The 26,521-nt window shown below is 35.8% G+C and overlaps 1 protein-coding gene across 2 annotated transcripts in view; it reads left to right on the top strand.

Annotated features, from left to right (window-relative positions):
* Positions 1-26,521, top strand: part of FAF1 (Fas associated factor 1) — a gene marked incomplete at both ends in the record, with an annotated part of 358,834 nt that overhangs the window by 230,992 nt on the left and 101,321 nt on the right. For both annotated transcript variants that reach the window (XM_080690990.1, XM_080690989.1), the window contains 4 exons: positions 1,173-1,299; positions 2,286-2,349; positions 3,257-3,338; positions 19,631-19,785. In XM_080690990.1, coding sequence (XP_080547116.1) covers positions 1,173-1,299; positions 2,286-2,349; positions 3,257-3,338; positions 19,631-19,785 — 428 coding nt within the window. The remainder of the gene's footprint in view (positions 1-1,172; positions 1,300-2,285; positions 2,350-3,256; positions 3,339-19,630; positions 19,786-26,521) is intronic.

The raw sequence follows: 26,521 nt of genomic DNA, 5'->3' as shown, positions 1-26,521 counted from the left end.
TCACAGTACTGAAAACTTGGGACTAAATGGGTAAATAGATATCAGCTTTAATATATAGTGCACTTTCATGTTATCTTCCAGTAACACTGAGGATAGTATACTATATCTGTCTTATTTCACTAATAAGAAATTTGAGAACCATTGCAGTAAGGAAAGGCAAGCACTAGTAGTGGACAGAGTGACATGTCCCTGAAATCCTAGTACTTGGGAGGCTATAACAGGAAGATCACAGGTTCAAAGCCATCATCAGAAACTTAGACCCTGTTTCAAAATAAAAAAGGGCCGGGCATGGTGGCGCATGGCATGTTTGTAATCCCTGCCCTTGGGAGGCAGAGACAGGAGGATCACACTGATTCGAAGCCAGCCTCACTGGCCTAAGAGACCCTGTTTCCAAATAAAAAAATATAAAAAATAGGTCTGGAAGTGTAGCCCAGAGGTAGAAGGGTTTCCAGGCACCCCAGTACCACCAAAACAATAAAAAATAAAAATGGGTTTGGGTTCATCCCCACCAGTACCACAAATAAATAAACAAATAATAAATAATGCCACCATGACTCTACCTGCCAAATAGAGATTAGTGTGAGCTTACTCATAACTTACTTTGTCTCTGATTTTTCCAGTTATACCCATTTGCGTGTGTGTGTGTGTGTGTGTGTGTGTGTGTGTGTGGTGATGGTTGTTGTTGTTGTTGGTGGTGGTGTGTGGTGTGGATTAAACCCAGGGACATTCTACTTCCAAACTATACTCCCAGCCCTTTTTATTTTTTTGTTTTTGAAACAGGGTCTTACTAGATTGCTGAGTCTTGCTACACTGGTGAGGCTGTCCTCAAACCTGCAATTCTTCCTGTCCCAGCCTCCTACATACTGGGATTACAGGCATGTCTCAATTTATCATTCATTGTGTACTAAAGGCTAGGGATAAAACAAAGACCACTGTCTTCATTGAATTTGTAAGCATCTTTCATTTTCTTTCTCCAACCTTCGGTTCATAGGTTTCATAGCAAGTTCAGAAAAGTATGTGAGCCTAAAAATAAAAATATTATGCTTTTCTCTAATAAATGCCTTCTTACTTTATAAAGCTTTTATAACCCTAGCGTCCTGTGATGTTTACATCACTTTAGACTTTGATATACTAAAGTTAGTATGAATCTAATCAGGACTTTCCTTAAATAGCAAAGCACCGATGTTCATATGGTTAGTGATAGCGATGGAGATGATTTTGAAGATGCTACAGAATTCGGGGTAGACGATGGAGAAGTATTCGGCATGGCATCATCTGCCCTGAGAAAATCTCCAATGAGTGAGTATTAATAGCTCTTTTGGGCCAGCATTTTAATTCTCCCTTCCAGTATACAAATTTAGAAATAACAGTGAAGTTAAAAATCTCATACTGACCTTTAGGTTTGGAATGATAATATAGGGAGTGGGCATTCTTCATTAGAACCAGAGCCTTTTGAGTTTTGATATTATTAAGCCCAGAAATTCCCAACACATTAGTAAAAATCACAAACACACACACATTCACATACAAGCACATACACACAAACCCCTCAAAGGAATATAAGTTTTGTTTTACATGTCTAATTAGCTCTGACTCTCTGTCTTTACTTAAAATCTAGAGATTAGTTAACAGAGTTATACTTTCTGTGACTGGTGCTTATTTTCCACATCTTATAAGAGGGTAGTAATATTACTTTTCATTCATTGCTACCCATCTTGGGAAGGAAAAAAGTAAAATAAATGTGCCATCTTTCTCACTTGTACTAATAAGAATGACAAGAAATGCTATATACAAAATGACCACTAATGTAAGTTCTGAAGTGGCCCATTTACTCCGTGAAATTAGGAGACTCCTGTGGGAAGAAGTAGATGTAATATTTTTCATAAATTTGACAATTTTCTCATTTAATGAGACCTTTAAAATTAATTCAGATTCTTATATAATCTAATCACAAGGTGTCTAGTTCAAGGAAGCATTGAAATCCTAATTGACAGCTGGCACATATTTTAGATGCTTAGCAGGATTGTGTCTGTTGATTTCCAAAATTTATGATCTTGGAATTTTTTAAAGGTTCTCTTTGAATCTGGTTTGATGAAATCACCTAGTATATGTTGAGTTAAAAATGTCCCTCAGATATATCACAGAAGCTAAAACTTAATTTTATTTCCTCTTTATTGATTAAATATATTTCTTATATGTGGGATTAGATGTTATGTGGTTTGTTTTTTGTGTCTATTTGTTTTGTTTTTTTTTTGGTTTTGTTTTTTCTTTTGTTTGTTTTTTAGTGCCAGAAAACGCAGAAAATGAAGGAGATGCCTTATTACAATTTACAGCAGAGTTTTCTTCAAGGTAGGGTTAGGTCATTAACTATATAAAATTTATGTTCTTTTATGCTACTGTGATTTTTCTGGGGCAATTTTAATCTTAGATTGTTTAAAATTTCTCCTTATTCAAAGTATATATTTATCGATTTACACAGTCCTGATAGGAAAACACTGTTTAGTATTAAGTAACTAGTAAATGCCACTTCAGAGATGTATTCAAGTTTTCTTCCTGTCTTTATAGGACTTTAATAAATAGATCACTAATTTAATATCTTGATTATATTTTTAAAAAGAGAAGGACACGGATTTTGGTTTTTAGTTTATTCTAAAACAGGCAGACCAAAAAAAAAAAAAAAATCCTTAATAGTATTAAGGTAAAAGAGAATTTAAAATTTTAAATGTAAATGAATTTTTTCTCTTAATTTTTACTTTGGAATTATTTAGCATTTCTTCTTTTATGACTATTACAAAATGATTTATATATTTGGGGTGTCTGCTGAGTAATTAAATATAAAAGGGTTAATATTTAACCCTAAATTTTGGTGTAAATGATATTTCTCTTTGGTTGTTAATTTTCTGGAAATTTGATACGAAGCCATTTTTTCTCACTATGTTGGAATTTCCAAGTAAATGAATTAAAGTGCGAAATTGAGGCTAATGTAATACTGTAATATTATGAAAATGAGTATCTACGAATTGCTTCTTGTAAGTAATATGATTTCATAGCACTTTTTAAATCCACATTAGTATAGAACAAGAAGAATTCTAAAAATAAATGAAGCTCATTTTCAAGCTTTTAAAAAATGTTTTAATGTTTGATCTGTGCTAGTCATTAGCCTCAATATTTTCCTTAAAAGTCATTAGCTAGACTTGAGAAACTTTGAACTAAGTTTGAAATGTATCCTAACTAATAGACTCAATTTTTTCTATAGATATGGAGACTGCCATCCTGTATTTTTTATTGGCTCATTAGAAGCTGCTTTTCAAGAGGCCTTCTATGTGAAAGCCCGAGATGTAAGTTCAATCATACCTTTCTGCTTAAAAAACACCTTCCATAGGTTGACCACTAATCCTGAGGCAGTGCTTCGTTTTTCCTATTTGTGTCTTGAGATCGAAGGCTTGATTTTGTTTCTGGTTCATCACCCAACTTAATCTTTACCAAGAGTGCTATTTCAGAGAGGACATTAGTGTAATACCATACTGCTGGCTTTATGGAAGGCATTGTCATGCTCTGAAACAAGGTTTTTGAGTGTGTGTGTTGGTTTGTTTACAGAGGGGAAAAGGTAGACATGCTTTTATGGAATTAAACTACATGGTTTGTATTATTTTCAATAACATGAATGAAAAGTTCTTGATAGAAGATTCGACATCAGTCTTTTTCCAAAATGATTGCTCTATGTAATAGAACAGTAGATCCCTTATCTGCAGTGAATATAATATCCAAGATTCACTGTGGGTGTCTTAAACCTTGCATTTTACTAAGATATATATCTCCTCATTCAAAAATCTAAAATTTGGGATGCTCCAACTCCAAAACTCTTTTTTTTTTTTTTTTTTTGGTGGTGCGGGAGATGGAACCCCAGGGCATTTTACCTTTGAGCTATACCCCTAGCCCTCTTTTTTATTCTTTATTTTGAAACAGGGTCTCACTGAATTCACAAAGGGCCTCACTAAGTAGCTAAGGCTGGCCACAAACTGTGATCCTCCTTTCTCAGCCTCCTGAATGCTGGGATTCCAAGCATGCACCACCACACCCAGCTTCCAAAACTTCTTAGTGTCCATCCATGGTCTTCAAAAGTTTTGGTTTTGGAGCATTTCAGGTTTTTAGATTAAAGATATTCAACTAGTAAAGTCTATGCAAATATTTAAAAATTTTTAAAAAATTTTAAAAAACATAAAAATCCACTTTTAGTCCGAAGGACTTCGGATAAGGATAAGGTGCTATATATGCATTCCTATGTTAAATATTTGCATTTGTTTTGGTGCCAGGGATTGAACCCAGGGCTTTGTCCATGCTAAGTATTCACTCTCCATGAGCTATATCACTGGCATCTTTTTTTCTTTTCAGCTCAATAGTTAAATTTATAAATTAGGCACAGTAAAAGATCAAAACAACTTATAATAAAACAGGACAAATATAATAAAAGATACATAATTTTAGTGTGTTTTTTTTGGGTCAAATTCTCATTGTTCTTTATCGTTTATAGCTTCTCTTTGGCATATTGAAATGACCAGTACCACTGTTCTTACACTTTGGGGGGCTATTATTAAAATAAAGGTAACCTGACCACAGCACTGCTATGATAGTCCATCTGATAACCAGGATGGCTACTAAATGACTAATGGGCAGGTACAGCATGGGCACACGGGACAAAGGGAAGAGCCACATCTCAAACAGAAAGAAGCCAAGTGGCATGAGAACTCATCAAGCTACTTAGAAGGGCACACGATTTAAAATGTATAAGTTGTTTATTTCTGGGATTTCCCATTTACTATTTCCATTCAAAGTCACCCTGGGTGAAAACAGGGTTGTTTCTTAAACATGGGCTTTGTGTTCTTGAAATCAGATAGATTAAAGTTTATAATAACAGTTCAGAAGGTACATTTTGAATAAGAAGATTCAAGTCACACTTATTTGTATACTAACATTGTAGTCAAGACCACAGTCTATCCATACAGCCTCAACTCTTCCAGAGCTCCTGCTAATCTGCACAACCTCAACTGTTTCAAACCTGCCTGCTGTGGTTTGAATTCCCTCCAAAACTCATGTTGAAATTTAATGGCCACAGTCGAGGGTGGTACCTTTAAAGGATGATTAGGTCCAGGGGGCACTGCCCTCATTGAATCAATCAAGGCCCCTTTTCTCTGGAGTGGGTTACTTATTGCAAAAGTGTGGTCTCCTCCCTTCTCCTTTCCTCCTTCCCACCTCTCTTTTGCTCTCTTGCCGTGTGATGCCTTCCTCTAGGTTATGAAGGCCTTTGACCAGATGGAATTCCATGTCTAGCAGTAGTGGGCCATTTGTATTTCCCCACAATCTTACTCTTCTTTTATGCTTCCCCACTAACAGGAATGCCCTTTCTCCAAGACTTTACCTTCCCAGCTCTTCTACTTCTTTCACATTGAACATACTTATCCCTGTAGTATGTATTTTTTCAGTGAAATCCTCTCCTTTTATTGTCATGCCTTTTATTATACAGTGCCCAGGGGCACTGTACCTCATGCCATATATGCCTTCCCAGATTTGATTTTCTTTTGATAGGAACTGTGTCCTTTACACAGATAGCTACATGTTTAGTGAATGAAGTGAAAAAGAAGGGGAGGAAAGAAGGAAAAGTGTAGATCGAGGGGGGCACTCAAAAAGGCAAGAAACTATGATAGTAGGGCATAAGCTTGCCTCAGATTTCTGGTTTTTAGTTTTTGTTAAATTCTCATATAAAGAAACTTTTATTTATTTATTTAGTTATTTAGTAGTACCTGGATGGAACCCAGGGACATCTACTACTGAGCTATACCCCCAGTCCTATTTTTTAGTTTTTTTATTTTTTGAAACAGTGTCTCACTGTGTTGGGAAGGGCCTGGCTTAGTAGCTGAGGCTTTCTGTGAACCTTGATTCTTCAGTCTGCGCCTCGTGATTTCTGGGATTACAAGTCTGTTTCGCCATCCCTGGCGGAAACTTTTATTTTAAAGCAAATTTTAAAATTTGAATTTCAAGATGATAATTAGTAATCAACTCTAAAGCTATTATTGACAGCTTAATTTAGTAGATTACAAAATAAACTGTTCTAGCTGCCTTGCATGTGGCACTACTCACCTGTAAACCTCGGGAGGTTGAGATTGGGGAATTGTGGGTTCAAAACCAACCTCAGCAATTTAGCAAGACTGTGTTTCAAAATAAAAAATAGAGTTCGAAGTTAGAGGTGTAGCTCAGAGGTAGAATGCCCCTGGGGTCAACCTCTAGTGCAGAAAAGAAAGAAGAAAGAAAGAAAGAAAGAAAGAAAGAAAGAAAGAAAGAAAGAAAGAAAGAAAGAAAGAAAGAAAGAAAGAAACTGTTATTTACCCTTAGAATAAGAGCAAAATACCTGCAGGTATTTAATGTCTGTTTGAAAGTTTTATAAACTATTAAATCTAAGTAATGTTTCTGAGGAATTGAATGCATAATAATGATAATATATCTTGATGGATTTCATAAATACAGACTTATGGAAAATACTGCAAAGCAATGTATTTTAACACAGATTAACAATTAACTCTAAAAATATTCTTTCCATATTTAAATGATATATATATATAGATAGATAAGGATATTTAACATAAAATTCACTTATGTTACAATCCTATTAGAATAACTTTTTTACCTTTTAGTATTTATAGCCATTTGCTTAATTATATATTTTTACAGTGTTTTAACTTTTTGTTATAAAAAATTCAACTAAGGAAACAGTAAAAAGAATAATACAGTTAGCATCAGTTCCCCTATACTTACATTTTTTTTTCCTACCTCCGGGCTATACTCCCAGACCTATTTTATACTTTTTATTTGGAAACAGGGTCTCTTAAGCCAGCACGGCTGGCTTCGAACCTGTGCAATCCTCCTGTCTTTGCCTCCCAAGTGCGGGGATTACAAGCGTGCGCCATCATGCCCAACCTATACTTGCATTTAATAATCAGGAAAACACTTGTCATATGTGTTTCTTCTTTGCACAGGCATCCCAAAGTCTAAAAAATTGAATTTTAAGTTTTAGTAACCTAAAGGTTTAATTGCTGTAAGCTGACAAAAGAGCAGTATTTGAAATTATGCTTATTTGAATTCATCATTTGGTGAACACATTTTTATGGTTTGTTTGTTTGTTTTTTTTTTTTTTTCTATTTTGTGGCACTGGGGATTGAACCTACTGGCATTCTACCTCTGAGCTATACCCCTAGCCCATTTTATTTTTTGTTTTGAAAGAGTCTTGCCTAAGTTGCTGAGAGTATCAATACATTTATGAGGTTATCCTGGAATTTATAATCCTCCTGTCTCAGCCCCTAAAGTATGGGGGTTACAGGAGTACTTTACCACACCCAGCTTATGATGAATTTTTATTTAAGTTTCTCTCCAACTGAAAATAGCAAATGTTGACTAGAACATAAAGTAAATTTAAAGTTTTATTGTTCAGGGATGGAGATGCAGTTCAGTAGTAGAACATGTGCTTAATGTGCATGAGGCCCTGGGTTTGATCCCTAACACCACACAAACGCAGAATTATTATTCAAAATTCATAGCACAAATATAAAATAAATATAAATAATTAAAATTTCAAATAATTTTTAAATTTTTATAGCAGTTAAATGTTTGCTGTTACCCAAACTTAAACTGTATAAAAACATGTAGGATATCTCATATACTCATTTTTTCTTTCTTTTTTTTTTTACTAAACTATTTCAAAGTAAATTATAAGAATCATACATCATCCCAAAAATCTTCAGCATACATTTTGCAAAAATCATAGTATCCTCCTACTTAAACATCATGCCATTATCACATCAAACCAAATTAACAATTCCCTAATATGACTTCAAATCCACTACAAATTCAGACTTCACCAGTTATCCATAGGATGTCTCTAAGGTGTTTTTTGGAACCATAATTCACTCAAAGATCACAAATTACATTCAAGCGTTAGATTTCCTAAATCACTTAAGCAAGCACCACCTCCTACCCCCACCCCACCCTTTTTTTCTCCATGACATTTGCTCTCTGAAGAAATCAGGCCAGATGACTTGTAGATTGTTCCAAGTTCTAGATTGGTGTGATTTTTTCTTATGATATTATTTACTTTGCTCATCAGTCTCTGTATTTACTGAAAAATGGATATTAGAACTAAAAGCTTTGTTAGATTCAAGTAAAACACTTTTTTAAGGAATGGTAAACAGTGTATTATAACTCGGTTTTTTATGCTTATGGAATCTTTCATTGTATGGCCATCCTATTTCATTTAAACCATCACTCATTCGATATAGACTTATTTGAAAGATGACCTAATTATACATTTAAAACATGTAGTTTTCAGCTCATTCCTCAATACAAGTATTTTGGGGTATATCTCTCTATGTTTTCCAACAAGATTATTAAGCAGCTGAAGAAGTCGGGAAATTCAGGGCCTTTTACAACTTAAACCATGACTCCTGAAATAGGCATAGGTATCTTTAAAATCCCATTTTAAAAGCTTCTGTAATATATACTATGTATAACTCAGACATTGTAGCTTTAAATGCAGATACTTAAATATATAATACAGGCAAAAGAACTTTCCCTAAGTATCTTGTATAGTAAATTGGCATTTTTATTTATTTAGACTGATAATCCCTAGAGGAACATAAGCTCTTGTTTATTAACTCCTGGAGATTTCTAATGAAACAATTTATTGTTTACTTTTTATAGTGTCTAGGTATTTTAGCAATGAAAATCATTGGATCATATAGGTAAATTCTTTATTTCATATTAATTTCATACCAAAATTTACTGACCTCTCTGGATTGCTAAAATATCTTTGTCTTACTCCTCTTGTTCAGAGCTTTTTTTCTTTCCTAATTCTCTTTTCAAGTTAAAGACCAACCGTTTTTGCATAGATTTATTATGTTATATAACTCTATATCAAGCAAGATTTTTTATGATGGATAAACTATTTAAAACTAAATCTCAACTAGTATATTTATTATCAAGCGTATCATATATATTTCCTTTTAATTATGTAAGTTCAGTAATAATAGTGCTGTTTCGGATTCATATGATGCTCTGACTTATAAGACACTTTTCTATAGATACTTTATTTGAATCATATAACAAACCAGTGAGATAGGGTATTTACTATCTATATTCACATTTTAGGGTTGAGAAAACTCAGTAAAACTCTATGACTTGATCAAAGATGCATCAATAAAAAGTAGCATGAGCCAAATCAGAGCTCACATGTTCCAACACAGTTAAGTTGGTTTCTATGATAGCACCACATTTCAGTTTTCACTGAAATGAAAACTACTACATTGCAGAAATTTTACCTACTGCATTATTGAATTCAGTTATCAAATTTCATCTCTACTTGTCAGATATCACCTTTGAGAGTTAAGATAAATCTTGCTTAATTTTATTTTTTAAAGTTTCCAAAGGAATCATTTTTAAGAAAACAATTTGCTGATGTTCAAATATTTTAAGGCAGTGTGACTGATACTGTGGCACTCTTGCTAAATTTCTTTCATCTTAAATATCACATGTTTAATTTAAACTGTGGGAGGCACATTAATTTTACCAGGGCAACAGATGAGCCTCAAGCACCAGCTTTCTTCACTGGAAGTGAGAAATTGAGTTTCAAGAGTAAATAAAAACAAGATTGAAGGTTTAAATCCTCTGCTAGGCTTTTTGAACTTATATACTCATTAAATGTTTATTGGAGTGGTGGGATTACAAAGGATTTGGGGAGCTTCATCAACTGGTATATAGTTAATCACTAAGTAAAACACTACATTTGATAAAGTGTTTCTCACGATGCCACATTCAATCCATCTTAATGAAAACTGCTTCACACTGATTTCATTTGAGAGTACTTGTTGGTGAGAGTGCTCATGGTTTTTTCTGCCTTTTCTTGAGGAATTTATAATGCTGTCCAAGACAGAGCTTCAACTCCAGTAAAGCAAGGATTCTCAAGTCAAGTTCCTGTATTTATTTTAACTATATCCGGACAAAGTTTTGACTTCTGATAACATGTTGATCAGGTTTGTGACCTCCTTCCTTGAAGGATGCTCATCCAGTTGAGAACTATAAATACATATTTATCACGTGCTTTACTAATGATCTGGGTACAGAAGTTTCCTGCCCTTGTTAAACTCAATGAATAGGTGGGAAAATAAGAAAATATAAACAGATCCACACTATAGAATATGCTATAGAAGCAAAGAGAAGGTACCTCATCTACTTAGAAGTTCAGGGGAAAGATTTCTGGAGGAGGTACCTCTGACTTGACTCTTAAAAGATAAAAATGCTTAGGCAAATAACAGAATTCTAAACAGAATAAAGAGAAAATGTAAAGGCAATTGAAGATTAAAATGAAGGAACTACTTTGGTGTTATTGGGAGTGGGGGGAAGTGCCAGAGAGTTGCAAGGCACACAACTCAGAAGATCAGTGGGAGTCATGGCACGGAGGGAACTGTGGTTCCCTAGCGTTAGCTGGCATTTTAAAAAGATTTTTTTTAAATGAAGCTCATATGTTATCACTAGATAAACGAGAGCCAAAACTTTTAAGTGTGCCAAAGATGTGCCACTGGCCATACCATGATTCCCTGGGAATTTGTCAAAGAAGGTTTTTATTCTCCTGATGTACTCCCTACTCTCATGCCTGCCGCCCATGGTGAATTCTCTTCTTCTATACAACAAGAAGCACCCTAGAGAATTATTACACATTTATAGTAACTAAAAAGCAACAGCAATAAAAACCCCAGTGCCAGAGCTTATCTCCCATGTGAAGGATTGTTTTTTCCTTCCCAGACAAACCTTTGGGAGTCTGGGCTTTAATAGCAGTAATCCTGTCATCGTTCCTTGATCTGATTTTTTTACTCAGTGCTTTTTCTAAATATTATACATAAGGAACTAATTCAGTACCTGATTTTTATTTATTAGCTCTGTAGCCCCAGACAAGTAACTAGCCTTTTTCTAATAGGGGGAGGGCAAGGAGATGATAATATTTACTTTATATGGTTATTTTAAGGAATAAATGGGATGCTAGCTATAAAGATACCCAGCACCAGGGCTAAGATAGGCAGTACTATTTTTGCAGTTTTGAAAATTTGAGAAATATTTATGAACTATTTTCATCCAATTTATGAACTAACTCTTACGACAGTTACAGAAAAAGAATTGAAAACCTCTGTAAACATTTCCATTCCTAAAATGAGTGCTTTACTTTAACACTGCTTAGTGATTATCAAGTTTTACTAAAAAAAAAAAAAATCAGCCCATTTTAAAGTAGTGCTATTTCTGTCCACTCAGTTTGAAAGAAACTTAAATGCCATCATTGATCAGTGTCTTAAGAAAAATAAGTCCTACATAATTCTGAGGCTATAGCTGTAGTTGGTGAGTTTCTAGCACCCTGTCCTCTAGAAGACCAAGCAAACAGACTTCTTTGTGCTTTGGAAAATGTACCCAGTGTGCTCGTCTTGTCTATGTTATGTTTTTAATTTAAGTTCCTTAAAAGCAGAATAATGTCTTTTAGAATCATTTTATATGACAGCTAGGATAGCATCTTACACGTGTATAAAGCAAGACCATTGATTAATATAACTTTTTAGATAAGCAAATTTTTATTATACAAATTACCTTTATTGAAGATTTAAAAAAGAAAAGTGATACAGGTACACTTTAAGTAGAAAATGAAAGTTACTATGTAATTCTAAACCTTAGAGTTATGAATCTACAAACATGTATATCAGTCAAAAAGCTGGCATATTTTACCTAAGTACAGCATACCAAACGTGCTTTTCTGTACTTAGATGTTTCCACTAAACAGGATATTGTTAGCACCATTCCCCCCCCACACACACACACACACACACAGGACTGGAGGTGGAACTCAGGGACATTCTGCCTCCAAGCTATACTCCAAGCTATACCCCCAGCCCTATATTTTATTCTTTATTTTGAAACATTGTCTCACTGAGTTGCAAAGGGCCTCACTAAGTAGCTGAGGCTGTCCTCCAACCACGATCCTCCTGGCTCAGCCTGCCAAATGCTGGGATTACAAGCGTGCGCCACTATGCATGACTTGTTAGCACCATTTAGTATGTGTCATTAACTTTTTTCTTTGTGTTTGTGTGGCACTGGAGATTGAACTCAGGGGTAGCTTACTTCTGAGCTACACTCTCAGCCCTATTTTATTTTTATTTTGAAACATGGTCTCACTAGGTTGCTGAGAGTCTCACTACTTGCCGAGGCTGTTCTCCAATCTGTGATCTTTCTGTCTCAGCCTCCCAAGTACTGGGATTATAGCTGGCAGAATGTGCCATTAATTTTCTAACTTAGAGAAAAACAACAATCATAATATAGGCAAGCAGTATAAGTGGTCTTTCACAAAAAAGGAAATAAAAGTAATTCATAAAACATGAAAAGATGATTCTTGTATTTTATGCAATTATATATGAAAACAAATTAAATGAAATATATATTAAAACTATACTAATATGTTTTACTGTCGTAGCAGAAATGTATACATACTTATGCAAATTAAAAATAAGATAAATACATAATATAAATATTTTGTAACATTATTTAATAGCAAAAACTAGAAATACCTTAACTGGGCATCAATAAGACATTAAACAAATAATGGTATAATACCATGTGATCATTAGCCGGGCATGGTGGTGCACACTTGTAATCCCAGTACTTTGGAGGCTAGGACAGGAGGATTGCAGGTTCATGGCCAGCCTTAGCTACTTAGGTATTCCGCAACATAGTGAGACCCTGTTTCAAAATAAAGAATAAAAAATGGGCTGGGCTGTAGCCCGAAGGTAGAATACACCTGGGTTCAATCCCCAGTAACACACACACACACACACACACACACACACACACACACACCACAAGAATACCCTGGATCATTAGAATAAAGCTACTTCATAATATTGATATGAAAATGAAGTGATATCCAAGGTAAATTTAGTGAAAGATAAGATGTACAGGAACACGTATTACATGTTTTTGTGTTACCATGTGCATAGATAGCCGTGCATTGGTAGATGACACCAGGAAGTGAGCACCACCACCGCACCTCAGTCGCAACGGCTTTCTTTTTAGAACTTCTCTGGTTCGGCTGCTGCTCATCGGTGTCGGAATCATCTCTGAGAACCAAACAAGGCAGAGTTAGGTTTCTTTTCCCAATATAGCCTGCTCACTGATTCTTTATTCTTTTAAATAATTCGTTTGTACTGTGTGAATATATGCCATTGTCAACATGATCCACATTATGATGTGAGCCTATAGTGCACCAATAAAAAACAAATTAAAAAAGAATAACTCGTTTGGGGTTTTTTTGGACAGCCTGGGCCATTGGCACCAGTGAGCCTTTCCCATTCTTTTTGCTGCTCTACTTTTCCTCAGTATCAGCTGAATTCAGCTTAAGTCATAGAGAAGTCAGCTATTATGTTTTATTTTTTATAATTCAGTTGAAGTATTAACTTGATAGTGAAGCAGCCAGTCTGATGTTTATGCCTAGACCACCAAACCACCTCTGTTAAAGCATTTAGGACCACTAGGATTTGCTAGCCTTACCAGTCCTGTTGAATCAGAGGTTTGGACTTCTGACCTATATATAAATCTGTATGGCACCCAAGCCTAGTGTGGTTTCATGGTGACCTGCCTCTGTTTTTGTCATGCACTTAATTTTGAGTCATGGTTGGATGCTGGTCTGGACTTGTGAATATTCATATATAAGAACAGATTTGTGGAAGTAGGCAGTTACCAGAATGATCCAGTAGATCCTGGAGCCGGGCATGGTGGTGCATGACCATGATCCTAGTCTGAGACAGGAGGATGGCAGGTTCTTGGCCAGCCTCCGCAACTTATTGAGGCTCTTTCAAAATAAAAATAAAGTATAACCTGGGTTTAATAAATTAAATGGTTTAATAAATGAAATAGTTATTAAATACTTTGTGTTTGGAGTAAATTTGGATGTGCTACACTGATACTAGGTGATATCAGTGTAGCAATATTAAATGTCATGCATGTGATAAATATATTGGTTACATATGTGAACTATTGTTCCCAAGAGACAGATACTAAAATATGGGGGAAGTATTATATCTCCAATTTTCACATGTTTCAGAGAAAGAAGTATAAAAAGAATGAAAAAATAAATATGGCAAAATGTCAATGATTGGTAAATCAAGGTAAAGGGTAAATAAATATTTATGAATCTATTGAGTTCTTATCAATAAACAATCCCAAATGTAAAACAAAAGGAATGATAGTAGTAATGCTTCTCTATACTGTGGTCATGATAATGATGGGGGAAAAGGAGATCAGAAATGGGGAGGACAGCAATAAAGTCAGATCCCCTTTCTCTTCAGTTCTTACACTGAAAAACTCATGTCCTGAGCCTTGCATGGTGGCACGTGCTTGTAATCCCAGTACCTGGAAGGCTTAGGGGAATCTCATGTTTGAGGCCAGCCTCCACAATTTAGTGAGACCCTGTTTCAAAATACAAAGTGAAAAGAGCTGGGGGTGTAGCTCAGAGGTAGAATGTGCCTGGGTTCAACCCTTAGTTCAAAAAAATGACCTGTGTTTCCTAGAAATTATTTGTCATATCAATATTAGCCTCATTGGCCATACAGATTGTGGATGTTTTGGTACTCAGAAAGCAAAACTTCCCTTTTAGTCCATCAGCCTATCTCTTGAGTGCTGCTCTGTGCCTGGCGTATTTTGAGAACTAGCTGTTTTGTCCTAATTCTCATGTCCTGTGCTTCTGTGGTACTGTTTAAATGCAATAGCAAGGCCAAGTCATTGCTGGCCACTTAGTGCCTTCCTTCTGTATTTGAATGTGAAGATTAGTGAGGCACAGAAGCACAAAGAGCCTCTCAAGTACTATTGCTAGTAGGAAAAGCAAAGGAGCTGCTTAATCTAATACATTCTTGTGGCTGTAATTTCTTTTGGAATTGCTTTCAACCCCCTTTATTTTGCATGGATAGTTCTGGAATCTTCATCCTAGCAGCTATTCTTTATTTAGCACCTACTGTGGCCCCTACATATAAATAAACACCCAACCTACTACACAACTGGTAGTAGCAGAACTATGTTTTGAATAGTTTTCTATTACTTAAACTTCAGAGGTGCACACTTATAATGGAGGCTGAAGCAGGAGAATCACAAAATTTGAGGACAACTTAGCAGGACCCTGTCTCAAAGTAAAAATTAAAAGGGCTAAGGATGTACTTTAGTGGTAGAGCATACTTGGGTTCAGTCCCTAGGACACCACACACACACACACACACACACACACATACACACACACACGTAAAAAAATAAGAATGGAAGGAAGGAAGGAAGAAGGAAAGAAAGAAAGAGAGGAAGAAAGATAGATTGATTGGTGACCATACTTTACACTGTGTTACCAAAACCAAGATCACAAATAGGGTACCTGAAAATAGTGAAGCTGGGTTGTGTGCCTTCATGCTCTACCAGACTTAGACCCTCTTTGCTAAATTATAAAGGACAAATATAGTCTTTCTAATGCCCCTATATTACCGCTTGTTATATGGTACTGCAATTAAATGTTTAGTCCCCTACACCCTCCCATTCTTTAAAAGCAAGGGAATTTTGTTTTATTCCTTTTTGTATTCTTAGTACTTAATACATGGTACTCTGTAAATGTTATTGAACTAAATTATTAATGAGCAAAAGAAAAAACTGGTCAGAGTAATGAAAAACAAAACATTGTTTTGGGCTTTTTCTGTGTACTATATGTCCTTTCTTCACAAAAGCAGTTTTCTGATTACTTTGCTGTTTTCACCCTCCCAAATTCGTTGAACTCAGTTCTCACTGTATTGGCCTGGGCTTAATTGAGCTCAGTGAGATAATCAGACATCTCCGTCTGGACCTCGTTTACCTGTCTATAACTTAATCAGATTCCATGGCCCACATTTAGTAGCATTTCCATATGATTAAGAATCAATATTTTGCTTACTTGCTGTCCTAATGGTAAAAGAAAATTTTTCTTCTTATTGTGTCAGAGAAATGGGATTCTTTGAGTCTACTCTGTTTCCCTTTGGAAAGTGACCCTGGGAGGGCCCAGCCCAGAGATCTTCTCTCCTTTTATCATCTTCTTTCTCACATTCAGCGTAGAGCTGAAAGTGGGATTTTTAAAGTGTGTTTTCCTGGCTTCGCATGTTTAACAGTGTCAGGGGTATGTGTCTCTGGAACGAAAACTGTTTCTCCGGAGCCTTTTTTCTCTCAGCTTCCAGTGAAAAGAGGGGCGAGGCGAGCCAGCCGCTTACCACAAAGCAGCGCCTCCACAAAGGAAAGATTAAGGGTTTAGAGAGAGGTCAATGTGGGTTTTTCTCTAACTAAACACTTTCCTAAAGTTTCCTTGTGGAAAAATAATGAAGTCATCTCAGAGTTTTTAAAGAATTTTTATTTCTCTTTCACCGTCTGCATTCGCTTGTCTTCTCAGCATGGATGTTTAATCTTCCTAGGCTTTGTGAATTGGCCCAAATGAATAAGTGGTGAGCTGTCTCTCTAGGAGCTAGAGGCTTATTCTAAGGGCCTAATCACTGAGTAAACACATCTTTGCCCTCCCTCTCACAACTGCGATATAATAGTCGAGATTCTAGCACAGTAACCTGGATATTGCAGGGACCAATGCTTTGAAATGCAGAGTGGTTGATCCTCCAAAACAGACAGTGCCTGATCTTCGCCTGCCTCTTTCTTCTTTTTTAAATTAAATATTGCCAAAGAGATGCTGTTTTATTGCTTGATATTGTGCATGAGTGCCCTGGATTTTCAAGTGTAGTTTCAGTCAACACTGTCGGCTGCACTTATAGGGAACTCTGCATGTTGGGTTTCTTAGTAGCCTCTTCAGCACATGTGTGTTTGGTTTGGAAGAGCATTTAAATTACATCAGTGAGATAGCGATATAAATCACTAATCTTTTCCCCAAAGTTCCACTGCAGTGTTCTTGAGAGAAATAGGCATTTTAAAGATTTAGCCATTGCTATTGTTTGGTTAGAAATATGCTGACTTAAAAGTGGACAGCTCTCTTGTTCCCAGTGTCTCATTAAACTTAGTTGCTGAGATACGATCAGCTGAATTCGAAGTTAACATCCCTCTGTCTATTCAGCTAGGGAGCGCCTCAGAAGAGGAGCTCTGACTTTGTTAGTGCTGCCAGGTTCTGCAGATTCTTGATTCATTTACTAAAGCGGATTTAGCATTGTGGCTGCCATGTGGGGTCTTTTATAAATAGGGACTGTGGTTATTATCAGCATCCAACCAACAGGCTGACACCTATGCTAGTTTAAGAAGGCAAAGAAGACTGAAAAAGACCCAGGCCTGGCCCTTGAGAGACTTAGTGTGCAGGGGAAGTGGTAAACAATTATACCATTAATGGGAAGAGCTAGTAGTCTGTGGAAGGAAGCTCTTAACAGCCTGAGGGAATCAGAGAAAGTTTCATCTAGGTATTTGTTTTGAGCCTTAAAGGATGAGTAGGAATCCACTAGATAAGTATCTCTCTAAACCTGTATCTGATTACAAACTTACTTTATTTATTTATTTATTTATTTTGTGGTTTTGGGGATGGAACCAAGGAGCATTTTTACCTCCGAGTTACACCCCATCCCTATTTTCAATTCTTTATTTTTTAACGGGATCTCACTGCATTGCAAAGGACCTCACTAAGTAGTAGCTGAGGCTGTTCGTAAACAGCGATCCTCCTGTCTCAGCCTCCCAAATCCTGGGGTTACAAGCATGTGCCACCACACCTGGCTACAAACTTCCTAAAAGCCAAGCTGAGGTCACCTGCAGACATCAACATAGATGAAGAAACCCTGAGTCTTCTTCAACCATTTTATTGCCCGTGTTTTCTGCTGGACCTGACACAATGAGTATTTCACAAATGCTTATTGAATGAATGAATGACCACATAGAAGCAGGGTGGGATCAGCTGGACAATTTATACCCAGGAGTCCTGTCCTTCCTCCCATGATGTGGTGTCTCTGGGGCTCAGAAGCACTGCTGCTCTACGCAGTCTGGCATCTTCATATTCTGAGTGTTCCCACATGCCTTGACTAGGATGTGGTGGATTTTCCTGCTTCCACTCTAGTATCAGAGAAAGAACACTGGACGTAGGTTCAGGCAATCTGTTCCAGTCTCAACTGTATTTCTTACTATTTATGGAATTTAAGACAAGTCAGGTTTCCTCATATACTAATAAGATTAAGAATACCTGTTTTACAAGTTTATTTTGGAGATTAATGTACATAGTGGTTGCAGAAATGACTAACAACACTTCCCATTCATAGTAGATGCCTTTGGAATCTTAATCTACCTGTCTACTTTTTGCCATTCTCAGCCAGTATGAAATTTTCCTTTCAGGAAGATATTTAATAATGATGATGATGATATTTAATAATGAAGATGATGATTATTATTATTTAGATTCATTATCCGGGTAGTTCCAAGCATCGGGCTTCTTTAGCATTTCACCAGCATAAATCTTACATTTTTTCTAAGTGTCTTCATTTAGAATTCCAGGCAGTAAATTTCATATACTGATTACTATCACATGTCTTATTTAATATGAAGGGAAAGATCCTAAAGCTTCCTTGAAAATTTCCTTTGGCAGAATTTCACATATTGATTTGTATGTTTTCTTTACTGTAAAATTTTATCTTTCATTTTCCTGATTATGATTCTTAAACTTGACTTTTCTATAAGTTTGCATTAAGTCAACAAAAATTTAGTGTTGTTAAAGCTGACATGTTGCAAATGATCTTGTTCAATTTTAGCTTTTAGTTTGTTATTTTATTGAGTATCCACCTATGACAGAGGACTCTTTTTAAGAGAGTAAATGTCATTTCTCAAAGGCAAGTTTTATCATAGCAAAAGGGAAAGAATACTTTTTCAGATGAGAAACCACAACTGAACATTTTTCTGAAATACAATCTAGAAAGATTTCTTGTCAACTGAATATTTTATAGCATCTTTTCAAATGGCATTTCAATGTTACATGCTAGTAAATAAGCATTGTTAATATAATGTTAATATGTTACAGACTTCAAATTTATCTGTGGAAATAAAATAACACTTCATATATTTTCCTTAAAAGTAGAAGAAACTATTCCTTGTTCAGATTGAAAACATAAAAGAATATGTAAGAATGATTTTGCTGTCCAGACATAATGAGTATTTTTTTCTCTGCATAGTTAAATGTTTAAGAGTTAATATTTATGTTTTCTTACAGGTGTATTAAATACAAAGAATGGTTAGTTCATTTTACTTAAAGAAAATGCAATTCTGTTACAATTTCTGTTCAAGATAGCCTTGTAAATGTTAACAGAAATTTGAGATTGCAGTCTGTAAAACTAGAAATAACCATCCTAGCTTCTTTAGAGTATAAGTAGGCAAAATTTATTCATATATTAACAGATTCTCTAGGGACTCTAAATGCAACATATTCTTTTAGGATATTTAATTTTCATCTTTGTTGTTCATATATATTTATGCATCTAAAATTCAGGAAATCTTATATCAGTAGAGATTTTAATTGATGGGTGTTTTCTTCTCTTTTCAGAGAAAGCTTCTTGCTATCTACCTCCATCACGATGAAAGTGTACTAACTAACGTGTTCTGCTCACAAATGCTTTGTGCTGACTCCATTGTTTCCTATCTGAGTCAAAATTTTATAACCTGGGCTTGGGATCTGACAAAGGACGCCAACAGAGCAAGGTAATATTGTTCACAGATTTTAAGTTGGTCTGTTTTTTTTTTTTTAATATGTGTTTGGCTTTTCATCGTAGACATTTTATTCCTCAGCATTTAATTCTCTTCCAGTCATTTTATTTCATTAAATAAAAACTCTTTGTTGTAGCTAACACAAGCATTTACTTACAATGATGAGATATACCTTAACTTAGAAAGGACTCATTTAATTCAATAATAACCTGAAAATGAAAATAAATTTTCTTTGTCTCTTTTGCTATAAGACAGATATGGTATGTTTCTAATGTGTTGTTGATTATTTAAAGACACTAAGTGTTTTATTGTGTTCATCAAAGGCAAGACATATTCCTAGTAGTAAGCTTATTTTTTTTAATAACTTTAGTGAAGAAGGCAGGACATTCTGGATCAGTCCAGTGGAGTTGGTAATAGCTTAACTCTAGCATATGCTAATTGATGTAATCGCTTTATTGCACACATTCTTTTGCACACAGCCAGCAATGCATCCATATTCTCAATAGGAAAAAAAAATCCCTTCCCTACTTGTCAGGATGTTTAGTTAGTGAATCATAATATCTTTAAGTGAAGAATAATTCTTTATATTTTGCCTTTTTGGGTTTTATCATCTAAAACATGTTTTCATTCTGTTTGATTACACTTGTCCATACTATACCATGATGCTACTTTGGGTGTGTTAACACAGTCATATGCACAGAGCACTGGCTTAAGAACAGGAAGAGTCAATTTATTTCAAGGAAGCCAATTATAGTTACCCACTTTACATGAGTATACAACAATTAAAAATTGTCTGATTTATCATTTTATTATTTTATGTCTCACTGAATTTTTGATCCTTCAGACTTTGTTTTATGCAATCTGAATCTGAAAAGAAAGATGATCCTTTTCTTCAATGTGAGGCAAAAGAATGTTGAAGCAATTTCTTCATCTAATACTTAATTTCTTTAAGCAAATGGTTAGGAAATTTCCTAGATGACTTCGTTCTGCCTTAGAAATGTTCCCTGTTATATATAAATAAAGAGCCTTCCACACCTGTATTTGTTTAAATTAAATCAGGTTATTATTCACACTCAGTTAAAGGTGATGAAAAGCAGTGCCAAAAACAGATAAAAAAAAAATGCTGCATCGAAGGGCTTTCAAGAAGCAAAATACATAGACTAGAGACTTGGCTAAATCTTTTGCCATTCACTGGCAGTAAGGAATCTCCTCCTTTCCTTTTATCCACAACTTGATCGAGAAGGAAACACTATTTCTAAACCATCTGTAGTGGCTAAGTTCAGTGGGCTACCTGCTGTTATTTTGTTCTGTCCTCCATTTAATTCCTTAGTTCCTTTTATTTTACAATGACAAAAAATTGCAGTGTAGTTTCTTTTGAAAAACAGTGTTTGAGGGTTTTTTTATGACTAGCAATCAACAGCCATGTAATTGCTTTGTTATGTTTTACTAAAGAAGTCTGTTAAGTAGCACAACTTTGATACACTAGTAATAAGAGTTTGCAGGTTACAGAGACACCTGTGGTGACCAAAGCGACAGAAGCTGCTTATTAGAAAGAGCCAGTACAGCTGTGTCCTATTAACTCCTTATGACACTTTTTTAAAAACACTAAATAAAGGCCTTGTTTAAGGCTTTAGAGCTATTTCTCAATGAACTGGAGGACTGACTATGAAGTATAATAGGATATTTCAGTCTACATTTTTAAGAATGTAGTGTCCCATTAACTGTCATGGAAATAAAAGGAAGTGATATTAAAGGCTGAAAATAGAAACATCTAGGAATTCAATTTAATAAAGATTTATCAAAACCACAAACAGCAATGTAGAGAAAGAGAAGAGAATGATTTTTAGAACTTAATTGATGTACTTATTCAAAATCCAATTCTGTTCATATTACTAATTAAAAACTATTTCAAGCTGTGTTTCATTTCACTATATTAAAGTAACAAAATGATTTAACTACTTCTGACACACAGTTATCATTATCACTTTTAAAGCAAATGGGAAAGTATGTGATTTATAAACACAAGTTGAATTCCCATCAGGATGGCATGTTCCCAAAAGTAAAAGTGGGTTTTACTTGGCATATGGAACTGTAAGAGAATTAATTAGGCAGATTTATTGCCCCCAAAGTGGGTTTAGTTTAGCCACAACATTCTTATAACCTATCATAGATTCATCTAAATAAAGTCATTTAATTGGGTTTCCAACTACATGATTTTTATGCCACATAGATGCAAAGGTGTTTATCATGAAAATCAATCTCATCACTCATTTGATACTTTTAATTTTTACTATAATAATAATAATAAACCTCAAACTCAATTCACTAGAAGACGGTTTGCACTAATATTTATTGGTTATTGGGTACATATCAAGTGATTTATGCCATCTTTTGCTTATTGCTAAAAAGCTGAAATTGGACATAGGGAAATACAAAATATTTTTAGGCATCAAAAATAAGATTGTATTTGTGGCTTTCATTTTAACTGTGATATCTTTGTGACATATATTAGTTTGGAATAAATTTCTAGTGGATATATTTCTGATTCTCCTTATCTGGCTGTCATAACATCAAATAAATCCTATAAATTTATTGAATCTTGGGCCTGCAAGCTATTTAGCCAGGATGCTTCCTTGGTATTTTCTAGGGCTACTACTTGAAGTTAGAGATCTAGACATTGATGTCCAAGATGGGGAAGAGTTTGCTGAGCAAATATAATTTTGCTTAAGGAATACTTTTATTAAGCCTTTAGAAATGTTAGTCCTTCAATCACAATTTACTGTTAATCTCTCACTGTGGAGAAGTGAAAGATACTGAGCTAAGTGAATGGTTTGCTAAAATTACCAAACAAGGCTCGGCATTGTGGCGCATGCCTGTCATTCTAGTACTTGGGAGGCTGAGACAGAAGGATCCAGGCCAGCAGAGACCTTCAGCAACTTAGCGAAATCCTGCTGGGCATGGTGGTGAACGCTTGTAATCCCAGCGTTTGGGAGGCTGAGACAGGAGGATCGCACAGGTTCAAAGCCAGCCTCAGCTACTTAGTGAGGCTCTCAGCAACTTAGTGAGACCCTGTTTCCAAATAAAGTATAAAATAGGTCTGGAAGTATAGCCCCGGAGGTAGAAAAGTCCCTGAGTTCCACCCTCAGTACCACCCACACACAAAAAAGAAAATACCAAACGAGTCTCACTTGCTAATATAAATTAAACTTTCTGTATGTTCTAACAAACTGAAGTTGAAAAATAAACATTTCTATAGGATGTCATAGCCACTATGATATTGACGGTTTGGATTTTCTCCTAAAATGATTCTAATAAATTTCTTTCTAAGCTGAATACTTAGATGGACTGACTCATGTCCTGTATATTAAATGTGCTGGGGTAATTTCTAGAGTGATCGTGGAATGTTCCAAATATGAACAGAGACATCAAACTTTAGTGATAACAATTAGTATCTCTCTTCTCTTTTACTAAATTGTGACCTCCTGGAAAGACTAATGTTTTTCTTGTTAAGTAAAGCACTTTTAAAAATTCTAGGAGAAACTAAACAAGTATTTATCAAATTAATGATGAACCTGATTCCATTTACAAATGTTACTTTTCTGTATTGTATATTTAAATGGGCTTTCTCTATTGGAAAATTCTGTAGTCTTGTTGGCTTCCATGTAGAGTTGGATTCAGGGTCATTCTTTCCTAGAGTAAGGGCAGAAAGCCCTAGGTAATTGACCCAGAGATCCTGATATAAGCAGTAGGATATACCAGTAAATGAAAGAGATAAAAACAAGTAGGTAGTAATAAACAAGGAGTTTCTGCAAAAGCACTTCTGGATGTGAGAAAAATGTCTTGAAGAAGGTACATATTCATTTATGTTTAGTCATTGAGTAAATACTTCTGAGTATTTCATATGAACCAGGAATACTGCTATGAAGTGAAGATAAAAAGTTGAAAAAGGCACAATCCTAACACTCAAAACACTGGTAGTCTAGAAATCATAAACTAGGGCTGGGCACCACTGTACCACCTATAATCCCAGCTACTTGGGAGGCTAAGGCAGGAGGATTTCAGGGCTAATGCCATCCTTAGCAACTTAGACCCTGACTCAAACTTTAAAAATAATTGTTTTTAAAATGACAAAGAAACCAATATATAATATGAGATATGTATAATGTGCCTTAGGAGTGAATTTAATAGTGAGTTGCTGTACTCAAGGGTATCAGAGCAGGACTTGCAAGAGATGACACAGATGAAATTGGAAATTTACTTTCTGTTCAAAGATTTTTATGAGTAGCATTCCTATTCAATCAGGTTGCAGGTTTTCTCTATCCTTTATAAAAGGCCATTGATTTTAAAACATCATAATTAAGACTCTGAAATGAAGGATCAGTGAATGAGATAATTGTGGAGAAGAGAAGGTAGAGAGGAAACTGGCCGGCTAATGTAATCCTGTATGGTCTGAACTAGATTGAGGATTAAGATCAACCAACCAGGGACAGACAGAGCCACCCATGATTCAGCCCAGTGTTGGCATATGTGGAGATCAAATGTCTTTTGGGATATGTAACATAGAAAACCCTTGTGGGTTTAACTAATACAACAAAAAATATTTAGAGTACTATGTATTCTTAAGGAACTGGTGATTAGTTGTGAAAGGTTAATTTTTAAAACTGTAGTACAAATATCAATTTCAAGAAGCCTTGTCTGTCCTCCTCCTCCCCTTCCTTCATTCTGGATTAAAATGTACTTTCTATGTGTTACCATATTACCTCTATGCTAGCCTATATCACTACACTGTGTAGTTATTGTCTGTCTGCCTTTCAGGTTGACCCTTCCTTTAGGGTACTATGTCTGTAATCCCATTGCTTTACACATGCCTTTTAAAAAGGAAGTGCTATGTTGGTAATAAACAATTTCTAACAGGTTTACTGAGAAACAGCAGAAAACAGAGAGCCAGCTTAGGTAGTGGCAAGAGCATTGGAAACGTTACTGCCTCCCTTTAACCATGTCATCTTCCTCTGTGGTCATTAATAGGACTTATTAAACAAAAACCTTCATTTTCTTTGCAAAATAAGCTAAAAATGCCCAGAATGAATCCCTTGTCTTCTTTTGGCCCCATAAGTCACCAGAATGTCATGACCTAAGCACATGTGCCATAGATACTCCCAGTCCATCTAGAAAATGCTTGAATTCCAACCTACATTAGTTCATTTAATGGTTCAGAGTTTCATCCACAGACCTTGCAGGTCTCTGTGGTATCTCAGGAACAGTTGGCCTCCCCAGTGAGGCTATTCTAGAATGGCACTGAACCTACTGCAGTGATTGTGGCATGGGCTAAAGTAAACATGTCCACGGGACCAGAGTGTTAGACTGGTTGCAAGGTGAAATAGGACAAGAGTCAGGCACATTTCATTTGGGCACCATCAGAAATAACCATAAATAATACCATCTAGCCAGGTATGGTGGTGCACGCTTGTAATCTGAGCATTTGGGAGGCTGAGACAGGAGGATTGTGGTTTGCGGACAGCCTCAGCTACTTAGTGAGGCCCTCTGCTACGTAGTGAGACTCTGTTTCAAAATAAAGAATAAAGCCAGGCGTGGTGGCGCGCACGCTTGTAATCTCAGCATTTGGGAGGCTGAGACTGGAGGATCGCGGTTCACTGATAGCCTCAGCTACTTAGCAAGGCCCTCTGCAACTTAGTGAGACCCTGTTTCAAAATAAAGAATAAAAATTAGGGTAGGGGGTATAGCTCAGTGGTCGAATGCCCCCTGGATTTCATCCCCAGACCCGCAAAAAAAAAAAAAAGAAAGAAAGAAAGAAAGAAAGAAATAGGGCTGGGGGTGTAGCTCAGAGGTGAAATGCCGCTGGGTTCCATCCCAGTACAAGAATAATAACAATAACAATAATAATTAATAATAACAATAATAATAAATCATCTATGTACCAGTATAGTATCTGTTAATTTGCATCCCTCTGGTAAAGTTATTTGGACACCAGTTGGGTACATGGGGACGTTGGCACAGCCCTCCATGCTGAATGGGTTCTTGACTGAGTTGCTGTTGAGGAAGGCCACACCACATATGTGGCACCATGTGGTACTAATGGCTCTAGATTAGAGGGTATCTCTTGTTCTGACTAGAAGAGCCTACAAGGCAGATACAGGAGCTGGTATAGGTTATCTAATTCTAGAACACTTAAAACCAAACATCGAATTTGACTAGGTTGGCAACCTAGGTTGGCTGGGTACTCAGCCAGCTGTGAGTGCTGAAGAGTAGGTAGCTTATTTGTTAAGTTCTTGAGGTGAAAATCTCTCCCTCACTACAAAGTAGTGGAATCAGACATTGCACACTATTTCTTCTTTTTATTTTTTATCGGTGCATTGCCATACATCTTAATGGGGTACAAGATGGTAGAGACATATATGCACACATCACTTATTTACACTGTTTCTAAGCTGTGTTCAGAATAACTGCAAACAGTTCCCTAGGAATTGCTGATACTGCCCAGATTACATAGGTTGCATTTAAAATATATAGCATTGCATTGAATTTTGTATTTACCTTAGTACCAGTGTTCACAAACGGAATTCTTTTGCCTGTGGATATTAGCTTTTGAACTTAATGTCCTTGGGGGAGGTATTTCAGGTCACTGCAAACTTCTGCTGCTGTGATGACAAGTACTTGTTAGCCTTAATATCCAAGTGATAGTTTTCCACATTACTTAATCTTTGGCAAGAGT

This window comes from Muscardinus avellanarius (genome assembly GCF_963383645.1).
Source record: "Muscardinus avellanarius genome assembly, chromosome: 3".
Lineage (NCBI taxonomy): Eukaryota > Metazoa > Chordata > Mammalia > Rodentia > Gliridae > Muscardinus > Muscardinus avellanarius.
This window is presented reverse-complemented; position numbering and strand designations above follow the sequence as displayed.